At 36.3% G+C, this 15501-nt stretch overlaps 1 protein-coding gene across 2 annotated transcripts in view; it reads right to left on the reverse strand.

Moving 5' to 3' along the window:
- LAMA4 (laminin subunit alpha 4) overlaps nucleotides 1–15501 on the reverse strand; it is a 131793-nt gene that overhangs the window by 42430 nt on the left and 73862 nt on the right. For both annotated transcript variants that reach the window (XM_054569844.1, XM_054569843.1), the window contains exons 13-17: nucleotides 13664–13780; nucleotides 9182–9330; nucleotides 5845–5986; nucleotides 4913–5009; nucleotides 462–578 (exon numbers count right to left, since the gene is read on the reverse strand). In XM_054569844.1, the coding sequence (XP_054425819.1) occupies nucleotides 462–578; nucleotides 4913–5009; nucleotides 5845–5986; nucleotides 9182–9330; nucleotides 13664–13780 (622 nt within the window). The remainder of the gene's footprint in view (nucleotides 1–461; nucleotides 579–4912; nucleotides 5010–5844; nucleotides 5987–9181; nucleotides 9331–13663; nucleotides 13781–15501) is intronic.

Below are 15501 nucleotides of genomic sequence, written 5' to 3' on the forward strand. Positions count from 1 at the left end.
GAATGATGTGTCATATAACAGAGGGCAGCTGTTTACAATTGGGGCCAGAGAAACCCAATAACCATTTTAGGGCATATTTATTAATAGAGAAGGATGTTTACAACAAAGTAGGTTACCAAACCATACATATAAACAGTATGATCTATGAAAACACAGACACACACATGTACACACATGATTGGAGGAAAATTCAAATTTAGTGGTCACCCCTCCATGGTGTGGTTACAACCTTTACAATTACTTTCCAGAATTTATTTTTGGGTGTGTGAGAGTGTGTGTGTGTGTGTGTGTGTGTGTGTGTGTGTGTGTGTGTGTGATGAATATAGTTTCTTTCATCACCAAAACCAGTATTTATTTATAAAAAGGTCAGTAAACAAGGAATCACCTACTCCTTCCTCAAAGGTGTATCTTAATACCAGTGAACAAAGAGATGAGACTTAAGTTCTATCCATGATCCTTACCTCTTTCTGTGGCTTGTAGTTGCTTAATGGCATCATTTAATTTGTTTTTAAGGGCACTCTTTCTTGCTAGGGCTCCACCCACACGCCTGCTGGTGTCAGCCACTGCCTCATCACTGCCTGCGGAGAAGAAGCAGAGCATGGAGTCATCTGCAATATTCTGAACAGGACATGGGTATAGAACACTAATTCTGGACTGTGGCATTTCAAATAAGAGGTACAGGAGTGCAGGAAACACATAAGCTGCTTGAGAGTAATTTCAGATGCCATCAAGTGACTCGTAAAAGGTGTAAAGATACTGGCTAATTTCTTTGTTTGAAAAATATAGCACTGTTGTGACTAATAACACCTAGCAGCACAATTGATAAACAGCTGAAAAGAGCCACTATATTTATGGTGATGACTGGTTCGGTAAGAATAATTCCTTTTATCTGAATTGTTTCAATAAAATTTTAATTGATATATACTATACATCTTGAAAAGGGCACACATTACACATGCATACCTTGATAAATTTTCGCAAACCAAACACGAAATATAATTAGAACCCAGGTCAAGAAGATAGAATATAATTAGCACCATTATAGTTTCCTGGGCCTTCCGTGGTTACCCAAAGATGATCACTATTCTGAATCCTGTATCTGTCTGTTAGTTGTGTTTGCTTTTAAATTTTAGTAAAAAGAAATAATACAATACCATAATTTTTTTGTATTTGTTTTAATTTCTGTAGTTATAAATCTTAATAACTGGTAGTTTAAGTCTTCCTTTTTGTTTTTATTTTTTAAGATTGTGCTGGCTATTCTTGCCCCCTACCATGTCCATAGACACTCTAGAACTATTCTGCATATAGAGCTGGTACTTTAACTGGTATTATATTGCATCTATAGATGAATTTTTCAGAATTGTCATTTTTACAAATTTGAGTCTTCTTAATTAATACAATTTTAATTACTCATCTTTAGGTCTAAGTTTTGATTTTGATCTCCATTTTTTTAGAACTTTTTTAATTTCTTTCAGTAGTGTATTATAGTTTTCCATGTAGAGATCTTAGCATATTTCATCAGATTTATTGCTAGATATTTTACGCTATTGCAAATGGTGTTATTTTTAAAAAGTTAATTTTTAACTGGTGTACATAAAACTAAACTGGTGGGGCTTCCTTGTCTTGCTTTTAGTTTCGGTGAAAAAACTTTCAACATTTTAGTATTAATATTATTTTTATTATTCTTTATTATATTACAAAAGCTTAAGTCTATTTTTATTTTGCTATGAGTTTTTTTTAAGAATATGAATGGCTATTGAGTTTTGTTAAATAACTTTCCTGCATGTACAAGATGGTCATATAAATTTTTTTCTATATTCTGTAAGAGTGGTGAATTACTATTGATGTTTTAAGTGTTAAACTAACCTTGAAATATGGAATAAACTTCACTTGGTCATGTATTGTCATTTTTATGTATTTGCTAATATCTTAATAAGGATTTTCATATCTCTTTATGAGAGAATTTGGCTTATGATTTTCCTTTTTCATAATATCCTTGTGCAATTGTGGTATCTAAGTTTTGTTCACTTCATAGAGCAAGTTAGAGAGCATTTCCTCATTTTCTACTTTTTGGAAGATTTTATATATGAGTGGTGCTATTCCTTCTTAAAAAGTTTAAAATATTCATTGATGAAGTCATCGGAGCCTTGAGAATTTTTTATGGGAAAGGTTTAATTACTGATTATATTTATTATACATTATGAATGTATATACTGTCTATCAGATTTTCTATTTGTTCTTGTATCTGTTTTGACAGTCTTTTTCTCAAAAATTACTCTTGAAAGTGTGCTTGCAACATAGTCTCTAAACTGGGTTATCTTGGACCAAATCCAAACAAGTTAGGATGGAATAAAACTTGTCATCTGAACTGAAGAATCAACTTCCCAAAAAATGTTGGGTTTGTTCTTTGTTTACTTTACAAAGCATCAAGAAATTTATGCTTCTCAATAAACAGAAAATATTTTTTTCACTTCCCATTATACTCTTCTCTTTCTTTCCAATGGGCTTATAAACAAATATATACTCTCCCATGGTGTACTTACTCTTTTCTATTGTATAATCTGGTGTGCTTGGTTTTTTGTTCAGTTATCTTTTCTCTCCACATGTGTATAATGGGTATACAATGGGTGGTGCTTAGTTGATTCTGTAACCAAGTACAATGTAATGAAAGTACCAGCACTTCTTTCTTATTTCCTCTGGGTTGTGCCCGAGAATTTCCCAGAATTCAAGGAGGGACTTTAACATATTTTGTAGTTGTATTGCACTTTCTCTCCCCCTGTTTAGCCTCACTTTTTGAATATTATGGTACAAAAAGTCTTTTTAGTTCTTCTTTTTAGGTCCCATGACTGCAGAAAACACTGGCTGATATGCTGAGAGAGAACACATTTAACTCTGTATTTGAAGCTCCTGATAAAAATAGGAGAACGAAAATCTATTTTGGGCTGGGTGTTTATAAGAAGAAATGTTTGATAAATAGTGTGTCCTAATTGGAACTTATGACTTACATAAACTTTTTTTTTATTTTACAAATGAATTCAATAGATGATTCCTTTAAATAGCTGCTTCCTGAGTTTATTATAGATTGCTATTTTCTATAGACAATGAAGAAAAGGAAAGGTGGAAAATAAAGATGATTGATCATTGAAAGTCTTTTGGATATAAATTAAAAGTAATCTGAAATTACAATGTAACTCAGTAGATGAACATGGTTCAGTTTGAAAATTTAGATTTATATCCTAAATGTGTAGTGTTTAAAGGGAGACAAGTTCTTAACCACACAGTTTTAACTGCCCTTCAGGGTCCCTTTTACAAATAATTAAATGAAGGGATTTAACCAAACAAGATCATGAAATAAATGACCAAATCTACAATATATTCAAAGAGACCAATTCAGAGTGATTTATCTGTATATAAAATATAGAACTTTGAAGTGATATTCCCAAAATTGAAAAATTGTTTTCATGAGATTCAATAATAACAAGGTTGAGAAATTACCTTGCAAATTACAGAGCAGTATAAATTATTTAAGTCATTGAATCATGAAAATCTGCATATTCTTGTCTTCACATCACACGAAACAAAAGCAATACATAGACAGGGCAACATTTATTTTAAAATATTTTACTACAAATTGAATTCTTTCCTGCTACTACTCTAATTCTTTTTTAAAGGGTATGTTCTAAAGACTGGATTCATATAATTAATTAGAATTAAGAAACAATAACATTTCTTATCATCTTTTTTTACCAAGAAACATAAATAAATAATTGCCTTATGGTAATTAAATAGTTAAATATTCTGCATATGAAAAACAAGTGCATTTATTTTCTATGTATTTCTTTGTAAAAAATAAGAAGCACAGTTGAACTTGAGATTAATTACTTTGATAAAATTCCATGAAGTTTTCAGTTTCAAACTTGGCCTTTGTTTTTAGGTGGTAGTTAAAAGTTATCTAGATAATGGATTTCCAATCTCATTAGTCAATGCCTGAATATCCTTAGAAATGAGTTCATTATTTCAGAAATGAATAATGTTCAGTGAAATTCTTAATCAATTCAATTGTTTTTAAGAGTAACTTGCAAGATTCAAAATTGACTAAAGTTATTCGCTTTTTTTTCTCCCTTTCTTCTCACTCTTGGCAGTACTTGCTTTAGCAGATGCAAACACCAACCTTTGAAAGTGCTTCTTTCTCTATGGTCATTAGGCTTGTCCTAATTACAGTAAACTTGAAGAAAAACTACAAGAAAGTGCAAATAGCCAAACAGCTTAGTGGTACCCTACCCTCCCAGCTCTCATAGCGATGGTCTTAATGAGTCATCATGGGTAAAATTTTATGGAACCTTCTGAACTGTCCAAGAAAAGATGAATTATACATAATATAGTTTTATTGTTAAGTGTAGTTTATGGAATTATCTCTGTAAAATTAGTATTTATGGTAAGTTTCTATTAATTAGTCTATTTGATTAGCAAGAATATCTATTGCATGGTTCAATTGGTTGGAGTGCTGTCCTGTGCACTATAGGGTTGCAGGTTCCATGTCTGGCTGGGACACATATGAGAAGCAACCGATCAGTTTCCCTCCCACATCAATGTTTCTCTCTCTCCCCCCTTTTCTCTCTCTCTGAAATCAATAAATATACATCCTCAGGTGAATATTTAAAAAAAGAAAAAATATCTACCACGTGCTTTGTTGTATGAAAGGATTTTTTTTAAATGCACTTTATTTTAAAATATCTAATCTTTGCTTTATTACACCTTGACTCTGAGCAGAAACTATTCATGTATAATTCAGTTGAAATATAATTTGTTCTTTAATATTAGAATTTTGAAATCTGTCTACATGCAGGAATATTGTAGGAAAGGAGGAAGCAGCTATGAACCAGAAGGAGGCTTGGAAAGTGAAGATACTTACTGGAATCTGCTTTTGTTTGCAGTTGTATGGCTTGATTAAGGAGGTTCTCACTTTCATCTTTATGGTAAATGATTTGCGTATCAATTCCACTCACGGCCTACAAAGGAATTGAGTGGAGAAAGTAAGAATGATTGCAGAAGAGCTATTTGTGATTTTAGGATTTAAATGATGCAGTTTATCTCCTAAATACCAACCAAAATTCATACAGCTTCACTTTCATAGCTTAAAACCAAGGACAAAGTGATTATGAGACAATAATATCCTTGGCATTTTCAAGATAAATGTTTTCAAGGAAAATTCAGTGAACCAGGAATAGTGCCTGGCTGAGGCCTCATCAAAGTGCTTGTCATGTAGAGGTCAGCAAAAAACAATTTTTGAGTTGAAAAAAATCAAAAGGCGAAAAGGATTAAAGGCTACAAGTTGCCAGTTATAAAAATAGTTATGAAGATGTAAAGGGAATATAGTCAATAATATTATAATAACCATGGATGGCGCCAGGTGGGTATTATACTTAAAGGGTTGATCACTTTGCAAGGTATATAAATTTCTAATCACTATGTTTTATACCAAAACTAATATAATGTTGCATGTCAACTGTAATTTGGAAATAAATTGAAAAAGAAAAAATTTGAATATATGCATAAAGCATATTCTCCATCATCAAGAACTAGCCTTAAATATGTTTTATTCAGTGATGGTGGCTTAAAAAAACACTGCCCAAGAAAGTGGCATTTGCCGTCTGGAGTAGGACACATCGTGAAGAGCCTACACTGTTGAGACATTCATGACATAAATAAAATGGTCTTTTCTTAGTTCTGCTCTTTCTGCCATTTGTGTTGCATTGAGAGCTAAACAGATGACATTAGAAAACAGAAAAGTCACAGCTGGGAAAAGGCAACATATAAATGAACTTTCAATAAGGGAACACTCACATCATAAATTTGGTCAGTGATGTTCAAAGCCAATTCTGCTGTATCGTTGGCTTCACTAACATAATTGGCAATATTTTCATAGACATTTGAAGCATCCAAAGCCTTCTGAACCAGCCCGTTCATATCTGAACTGTGTAAATTCCTGTTAATGAACAAACCTGTCATTATTTCTCTATTTTACTTCCTTGGGAAACAGGGCCATTTGTAGGGCTGAGTGGACACTGCCAGGGCCCCAGGCCCTTCCTGTTATTCTCGGTCACCTGGCTTGAGACGATTTTCCCAACCTCTTTTCCTAGGGGCACATCTCCTTTGCATTCCTCTGCCTTTGGTGACTCCAAAACCGCTCTGTGTTGGCTCCATGGCAGCTGTCTGCCTGGCAGTAGCCACTAAAAAAGGAAACGGTTTAAAAACAGCCTTTAAAAACACCTCTTCAAGCCAGAGTTTATGGGGTGGTGGTCAGGCAAAGGAATGAAACCACAACCATCCCCATCTACTACTTCCCCAGATCAGCATTGCTATCTCCCTCTCTACAGAAGAAACCAGAGGTCTCAGAGAGGGTGCACAACCCCAGCACAGTATTAGGTGTTAGCTGGTTTCACTATTTATTCAACCTTATTCTCCTCTTTTCTCATATGACCCCATTTCCCTTATATTACAGATCATATTTTTCCTTAAGAAGGGGAAATACATGGACGGAGCATATATATGCTCTTAACACATCCGTGGCCTAGACATTGTTATTCCTTTTTCAGGGAAGCAGCTAAGGCTCTGAGAGGGGGTACAGTGCTTGCTCAAGGCACACATTGATAAGGTGTGTCTTACTCCTGAGGCCCCGCTTCCCTCCTTCAAGCGCGCGGCTCCATTCTTATCTTCCCCTACCTCTGCCCTATACACTGTGTTCTCTTCTTTTGCCCCTTTCTGGCCTCTGTAAGGCTCATCTAACATTTATTCAGTACCCGTCATGCACTGGACACTCATAGAGGTGCTGATAACAGTATATGCCTCAGAGGATGGGTGTGACGTACAACAGGGATAAAATATGTGAAATGATTGGTACCATGCCTGGCATTTGGTAAACATCAAGATTTATTTATATAGCAAGGTATTTCCTGAATTCTAGTTTCAAACTAGTCAATAATTCATTTTATTGACAAATACTTCTTTTTCCTCTATAACATAAATGCCACCCCCTTTCCTGCAGCTCATGCTCAGTTGTCTCAATTTTATTCAGTTTTAAATCTACCAGTTCCACATTTTTTTCCCTCAGTTACAAACACTGATGAGCAACATCCTTTAATTCATCAGGAACTTCCAGAAGATTCTCTGTGACCAGTATATGAGATATCAGATCTCATGCTGGTTCATCTCTTTAAATGCACTGACCTACTGAGCTCAGTCAATGGTTCCTCAGTCTCCTGCATCTAATTTCAGTTTTTGTATGCTCTCTAAGACTCAGGCTGACATCCTCTGTTACTCCCTTCTCTTTTGGTGTTCAAGGCCATCATTACTCTGGCTCCTTTGCTGTGGGGCTGACTTATCCATGAGGCATAGTAGGGGCCCACAGAAATGTCTTCATCTTAGTTTTTTTAGTCAGAGGAAAAAATGAGGATAATGTTTCCACTTATTTTTATATGAATGCAGTGATGACATATAATTTTTACCTTTTTATGGAGGAAGGGGCCCACAAAGGCAAAAGTATGTAGGGCCCATGAAAGCCATAAGGCTGCCCTGCTCCGCGGATGTGATTCTGATCTCGCTGCTGCTTCCTCCCCACAACCCTCTGTTCTTAGAAATGGCTTAAAAGTAAAACCTGAGGAAGTTTTAAAATAAAGGGCTAAAAGGAATAAAATGCTACAACTATTTATTAATATATTAAAATTTTTTTAGCAAGAGTGGCAAAAAGACATATCAAAGAGCTTGAAACAGAGCCTTTGTTACTTGCTTTTTTAAACAGGCACAAAACAGGTATACAAAATATGCAAAATAAATATACAAAATAAAATGTGCTTTTGAAGTGGAAGCTTTTTGATGAATTATGTTTATCTATTTTTGAAACATGAAAGGCAAACCATGGAGTATGCAAAATTCACATTTTGAAGGAAACATGTCTACAAATTTGGATGTTTCCCTGCATATATTTAGTCAGAAATATCCTAAACACAAAAGAGACTTCAGGGTGATTGACGTTCCTGATCCTGTTTCATGTAAAGCATGTCATAACTTAAGAGTTATGCTAAAGCACTGCTTGCTGCAGAGTGGCATTTAGAGGTGTGTGCTGGGATCCCAGTTAGTAGGATGGTTATTATGATGAGAAAAGAATGTTGAAGAGTGTCACAGGATGGATCTCAAAAATAATATTCTACCAATATAGCATATCATGTAAAGCAGTATTTTATCCAAGTTCCACTTTATTGGTTTCATCAAAAGAACATTTCCTGGGAGCATGATACAGAGCTGGATATAACACCATCTCATACACCAAGACTTTACGTGACTTTTCTCTGTCTCTGTCTCTCTCTCTCTCTCTCTCTCCTCAGGAGATTTGAAAAGATATTTGAACTTTTTGACAATCAGGAATAAAAAGATGAATTAAGTTTTGAACAGAAGTTACTACTGCTTCTTCTTTTGTTCATGACCTTACTGATTTTTGTTTCTAATTGCCAGGTTTGCAGTCCTTTCTCCCAAATTATCTCATTATTTATCTATTATTTCAGGGTCATGAATTCAATTCTAATCTTTCAGCACATTTAAATGAACATTAATTGACTGCCCAAGGGGTTCATGACTCTTGTTCTAAATGCTGTGAGGAAAATTGTTCATTGATTTTTCTCTTAACAGGTGTCGAGATCAAATAGATCCTATTGGGAACTGTGGAGTTTTGAGTGTATTTACCAGAAGTCAGTTGCATTGCCAACCTCCAACGAGCTGTACTTAAGACACTTAAGTGTGGAAAACTATACTGCCTATGAAATAAACAAGGGATGATGATAGACTTAGACATTGTAAAGGGATCTGATTTATTTGATAACATTTTTTGCAAGATTTATGCTCCTAAATGAATGCATTAGGTCATTCTATAAATAATTGTGAAACAGAACCCCCTTCACTCCAAACACAGTTCTGTGATCAGACAGATTATTTTTTTAAATTGAAAAACTGCTTCCCAAAACCAACTACAATAAAAAATTATTGGTTCTCAGGCTCACCATTGATAAATAAACAAAAAAAACCCAATCTTCAAACCAACCTGCTAACACTATATCTGGCATATAGAGTTGAATAAAAATAAGTTATTCAGCCCATGTAGATAACTGCATTTCCAAAACCAGAATATTACCTGCTCAGCTCATCAGCTTCTTGTTGAAGATTGTGTGCATGGTCAACAGCTTCTTGGACTAAATCATGACTGAGATTACTTAGGTTGAACAGCTTTCCCTGTAGTTCATTTCTGGCTCCATCTATTTCGGCATAAATCCCTGATGCATTCTAAAGAAAATATTTTTAAAAATCAATTTCATTTAGAAGAACTTAAAACATTTTTCCCAGGGAGCATCAAAGGATAATCTCTATTCTTCCTCATTATGCAGTTCAGTACATTTCAGGCCAGGTCAACATGAGCCTACAATACTATAAGTAGATATCAATATTTATTTATTTATTTCTCTTGCATCTTCAACTTCTTGTTCTCTACACATTGCTTCCCTAGTATTCAGACATACTCTGATCTGAAAACTAAACCAAGCTAGCATCTGTGATCCTGCTTTTTCCTGGTCAGTCTCCTCTGTTTCTCTGGCCAGAAAGAAGACCTTCAGAGCTGGTGTTCCTCAGGGCTTGATTCAGCCCTTTTCTTCCCAAGAAATCTAACTCCTTTCTCTGAGCCCAGTCTTTTAGTCTTCAAATTCAGTCCCTCCCATCCTGCAGGAATGCTGATCTTTCTATTGGGCTAATCTGATTATGTATTTCCCTTCTCAAAATCAGCCATTGGTTTGCAGGTACAAATCCAATTCTTTAGCATGTCTTTGTCAACTGACCCCTTCCTCCCATACCATTTTCATTTCTTACTACTCTTTACCACATTACATTGGCCCCTGTGTCCTTGCTCATACTATTTTCCCTGTCTGGGGAATACTGTTTCCTTCTTTTCTGTCTCATCCATCTGGGAAAGTTCTACTCACTCTTCCACGCTCATCTCAAATATCACTTCCCTTATGAAGCCATCCCTAACTTCCCCAGGGTGAGTTCAATGTGGTCACATAGTTTTTTGATCTATGTAATTCATTACTGTAATCCTTTCACTTCAATATTGTACTCATCAGGTCACACAATCCTGGGAGACAGAAACTATGTTTAGTTTATTTTTGCATTCCCAGAATGTAATACACTTCCTGGCATAGAGGGTTTATTTTGAAGGAGGCATCATTAAACCTTTAGCCATTTTGTTGGTCATCTGGGGAACAATACTTTAAAGAATATTTTTAATTGTATAAGCATAAAAAATGCCATGGACATTCTATCTTTACTCATTAATTCATTCAAAATATATCTATTGTGTGCCTATTATGTGCCAGGTACTCTTTTAAGAGATTGAATATCTATCTGTGAACACAGTCTCTGCTCTCAAGGATCTACAATCTGGTGGGAAGATGCAGAAAATAAACAAGTGATAAAATAAGTGAGCAAGGTAATGTCAGGGAGTAAATGCCTAGTGTGTAAGATACAACAGGTGAGATGGGTTGGAAAGTGATGGAAAGTAAGAGGCCCCCTTGGACTGAATGGTCACAAAGACACTAGCCATCTGAAAATTTTGAGACAGCAGGTAAAAAGGTCCTGAAGTAGGAAAAAAACATGGCTAGTTATAAAAACAGAGAGGAGTTGGAGTGTAACAGTTTGGAGTGTAGTGGGTGAGGGAGAATGTGGGGCATGAGGTCAGAAGGGTGGGCCAGAGCCAGATCACTTAGGGTCTCATGGGCCGTAGTAAAATGAGTTTGTTTCTTACTTTAAGCCTCACTGGAGGTTTTATGTAGGAGAAATAATGTGATCTGACTATGTATTTAAAGAATTGTTCTGCTACTGCAGAGGACAAGTCTTGACGGGCAGGAGTGGAGGCAAATGCATCAGTAAGAGGTAGAACACATTGACGATGAGGAGACTTAGACTAAGGAGTAGCAGCAGAGAAGAGGGTAAGCATTTGTTCTGAAGACAGGGGCAACAGGTCTTGCTGAAATGGGAGTGAGAAGAAAGGAGAACTCAAGAATGATTCCAGAATTTTGATTTGCATTATTGAGTTGTGCCATGTACTGAGGTGAGGGAGACTAGAAAAATAAAGGAGATTTTAGTCAGAATATTTACATTTGATATGCCTGTTGTATATCAAAGTGGTAGGTGAAATTGTGGTTTTGCCACAAGCCACAGAGTTCTTACCTGAAAACGTCAAGTAAGCATTTGGATTTAAGAGTTTGGAATTTGATGAAGGTATCGGAGTCTGAGGTATAAATTGTGGAATAATGCACATAATTATTTTATAAAGTCATGAGATTCAATGGGATTAACTAGGAAGACAGTATCAATAGACAGAAAGGCCCAGCACTGAAAGGATAAAAAGGGACTGAGCCATTTATTATCCAGAGCAATGATCAGTCTGGCCCAATGCCAAACATGGCCCAAAGTCCAAATTGTTTTTACATTTTTAAAAAGTTGTAAAAATATGGCAACAAACAAAAATCAAGAAAAGAATAAGGAAAAGCAGTTGTAAGTGGCCTGTAGAGACCGAAATATTTACCACAGAGAGGATGTACAGTGGTGAAGCCAGCAAAGGAGGCTGGGAAGAAATGGCCAATGAGGTGGGAGGAGAGTCAGGTTGAGTGTGGTATTGTAGGACCCAGGACAGGATCTTTAAGTGAGGAGGAAAGATTAACAGTGCAGGGCTGAGAATGCTGACGAAAGAGATGCAACCATGGTTTTTGGCTATGTTGAAGTTGCTGGTGACGGCCAAGCACAGCCTCAGCAGAGGGGCATGGACTCCCTTTGGAGTGAGTTGGGTACAGTAGACATGTGGGGCTAGGGGGTGGAAACAGCAACTGTAAATGACTTTAGATATTTTTCTCTGAACCTGAGAATAGTAATGAGGCAGACATTAAAGGGGTTGTGCACAGGGCTTTTTTCTTTTTAGTTTTCAAAAAGATAAGGAATATTAGAGCATGTCTGTATGTTGGCAGCAATGATCCAGTGAAGGCTAAGAATTGGGTGAATCAGATGAGAGAGGGCATGTTTTGGGAGCCATACCCTGCTATCCTGTTTTCAAAGTGAGAAAGGATAAGATTTAGGAAATAGGCAGAGGGATGAGACTATGATGGGAAAAGGGACACTTTATTATTTATTACAGGAAGAAAGGTAGAAGTCTGGGTACAGATGCAGGTGAGCTGGTAGATTTGGGGAGGAAGTATGAGGGGAGCTCTCTTTGTTATTAATTTTTTAATGAAGCATGAAGCATATGCACTGGTCAGACTGATAGAACAGGGGGTGGGTTTCCCACCAGTTATGTTGGCTGCACTGCTGTGGCCATGATGCTGGGGGTACTTGGGTTTATTGGGGTTAGAGTTCTCAGGTGAGGACAGTAGGGGCATAGTATGGAAGTTTAGGGTATTTGCAAAGAATGATTATATTGATAATTTTAGCCGTTCAGAGGGAGGAGAAGATATGAAAAAAAGATAAATGAATTGGAGAAGGTCTCCACGTGGCCAGAGAATTGTTGGGGTGGGTGTTGTAGAGTAAGTGAGATAAGACACAGTGTTACAGGAAGGAGGTGCTTGAAACTGGGATTTGGGAATAGATACTGTTATTGATGACAAGACCTGGGTATGGTCATAACTGGCATAATAGAGGTGGATGGGAGGAAAAACTTTTGGACAGAACTTCAAGGAGCTGGAGGTCTGGGAGCTGGTGGGCTCATCCCTCTGGATTTCGACCTCTCTAAGGATAGTAATGGGAGTAGGGATGTCGAGGAAGACAGGGAGCTTGGTACTAAAATAATGAGAAGGTTATCAGATAATTTTTTTTAATCCTTACCCAAGGACATGTTTATTGATTTTAGAGAGAGGGAGAGAGAGAGGGAGAAAACATCAACGTGAGAGAGAAACATTGATTGGTTGCTTCTTATATGCACCCTGACCTGGCCTGATCAGGGACAGAATCTGCAACCTAGGCATGTGCCTTGACTGGAAATCAAACCCATGAGTTCTCAGTTTCCAGACTGATGGTCCAAATAACTGAGCCACACCAGCCAGGACTGGTCAGATAACTTTAAAATGATATCCTTTCAAAGGTAGTAAAAATGAACTAAGAGTAATCTGGTGACAGCTTGTTTCACTACATTTAATTGGAAAATTTCTACTTTAAGAAGTGTGACTTATTTTTTGACTGCCAACTTTATTACACACACAACTTGTGAGTAAAGAGTTAGTAGGATATACCTGGAGCTGCACTTCCAACAGAACTTTCTGTGATGCTATCTATGCTGTCCAATATAGTAGCCACTAACCACATGTGGTGCTTTTGAGTACTTGAGCTATGGTTAATGGGATTGAGGAATTAAAATTTTATTTTTATTTTATTTTAAATTATTTAAATTTAAGTAGCCATACATGGCTAATGGCTACTGTTCAATGAAAAAAAAAACCTGAAAAATTCAGTCACCTGATCTTATTTTCATAATGCCAGCTAACTTGATAGATTTGAACTGGATTCAATTATTCTGTCACATTGAGCTGTTGTTCTAATCTGCTATCAATACGAACCTGAACAGGGGTACATGCATCCTTACCTTTATTATATCATCAAGTTCTACAAGGGTCAGCCGAGGGATTATCAGAGAGTCCAAAGATGTCCTCAGGGAAGTGTTCACCCCATCCATATTTTCTCTCACTTTGCCATGCTGTTTCTGTAAGAACGAAGAGCAAAGGAGAGAGGGAGAGAAGGTGGCTTTAGAGAAAACATCAGACAGAGTGGTCAATGTCAAAGACAATTTGGTGTCTTTGCACTCAGGCAGACTTGGGTTCTCATCTCAGCTCCACCACCTGCCTAATTGCTGAGTGACTTGGGGGAGTTCTACCCTCTGAATGCTCAGTTTTCTCACTTATGATATGGAGATAACAAAAGGAAGCATCTTGGGAGCTTTGAAAGATGTGGTTGTGATTATTACTTAAAATATCATCATCTCAGAGTTAACACTTGATTCTTCATAAATGTAAAGTGAAACTATGAATACAGGATTGAACATAAGGTCTCTACCTGCAATAACAGGAAAGTGAATTAATTAAAAAAATATTTATCATGTGCTAACTTGGGGCACAAACAGCTCATTAGGATAGGAATAAAGCATAGACAAAACAATCTTAGTGTCCTGTATAAAACTTAAAATGGCCTTATTATCAAAGCACAAAATTGTGATCTTATTTTCTGCTGCTCTGAGCCCATTATGTCAAATGTTCAGAAGTTTCGAGAAGGGAAATCACCCAAGTTGCTATATATTTATTGATGAATGCTTTAATTTCCACCTTCACTATTGGGCAGGAATATTGTGACTGTGAAGAAATATGGACTTTCCAATGAGTTTAGGGTTTAAGAGTGACACAGAACGAAACTTTAAGAGGGAAAAGTGAAAGACTCATTTTACAATGAGTAAAAAATGACTTGAAATTACTTTAGAAACAATAATTTAAATTGGGGTTGAAATATATAAGCTATGGTATTAATCTAGGACATCCTGGAAAGAATTACAGAAGCTCAGATATAGCAGGATATACATTAAAACTTTCTAAGTTCATCTTAATGTTTTTCTTACTGCCTGAGTTCTTTCCTGATTTAGCAGAAAGGAAGATGGAGTCCATCTTCTCCAAATGTGTTGCTACAGGGGAAGATATAGGTCTTAGGGACAGGAAAGAATCTCATTTGGACATCCTCTTAATGCAAGAACATTAAAAAAATCAATTTCCCCTCAATATCCATCAAGCTTAATACCGTGTGACTATCTGAGGTTAATTACTCTTATCTACACCAGGAGAAGTAGTTATACAGCTCTGCACAAAAGCAATATTTTAAAGTATATAAGGAAAGGAGGAGAAAAAACGTTGATACGATTTAGCTCTCTCAGAAGAGCTTTCTTTTTACAGAGTCTGAGATATGACCCCATCTGGAAGCCCTTGTGTCTGGGTCACCTTAAGGGAACAACTGCTAACACCCTGAGGTCATAGCCAAACTTCAAAGCCATGTGCTCAGGCACTGCATGATAAGCTGATTGGTAGTAGCCAGAAAATGACATGCTTCAAGTTAAAGGGTTTCCCCAGTAACATTAGACAGAATGAGTAAAGTTAACTTTGAAACAGTAAAGATATTCTCACAGAAAGATGGTCAACTTGAAAACAAGAAAGTTTTAGAAACAAGTAGTTATGAAAATGACATAATTAGTACTATTCTGCATGTTTCAGTATCCATTTCACATGTATTAAAAAAGAGAATTCCTTGTCCTTGAAAAAAATGATAGAAACAGTCCTGGGAAGGCAGAGCTTAAGTTTATGAGAATCTCTAAACAGTGTTTTGTAAAGAGTATTTAACCTCCTTTTGGAATATAGAATCTTAAATTTATTTGATAAAGATTTTTAT

Source organism: Pteronotus mesoamericanus, unplaced genomic scaffold, assembly GCF_021234165.1.
Source record: "Pteronotus mesoamericanus isolate MK-2021 breed Mesoamerican mustached bat unplaced genomic scaffold, CSHL_Meso_final contig_20, whole genome shotgun sequence".
NCBI classification, from domain to species: Eukaryota; Metazoa; Chordata; class Mammalia; order Chiroptera; family Mormoopidae; genus Pteronotus; species Pteronotus mesoamericanus.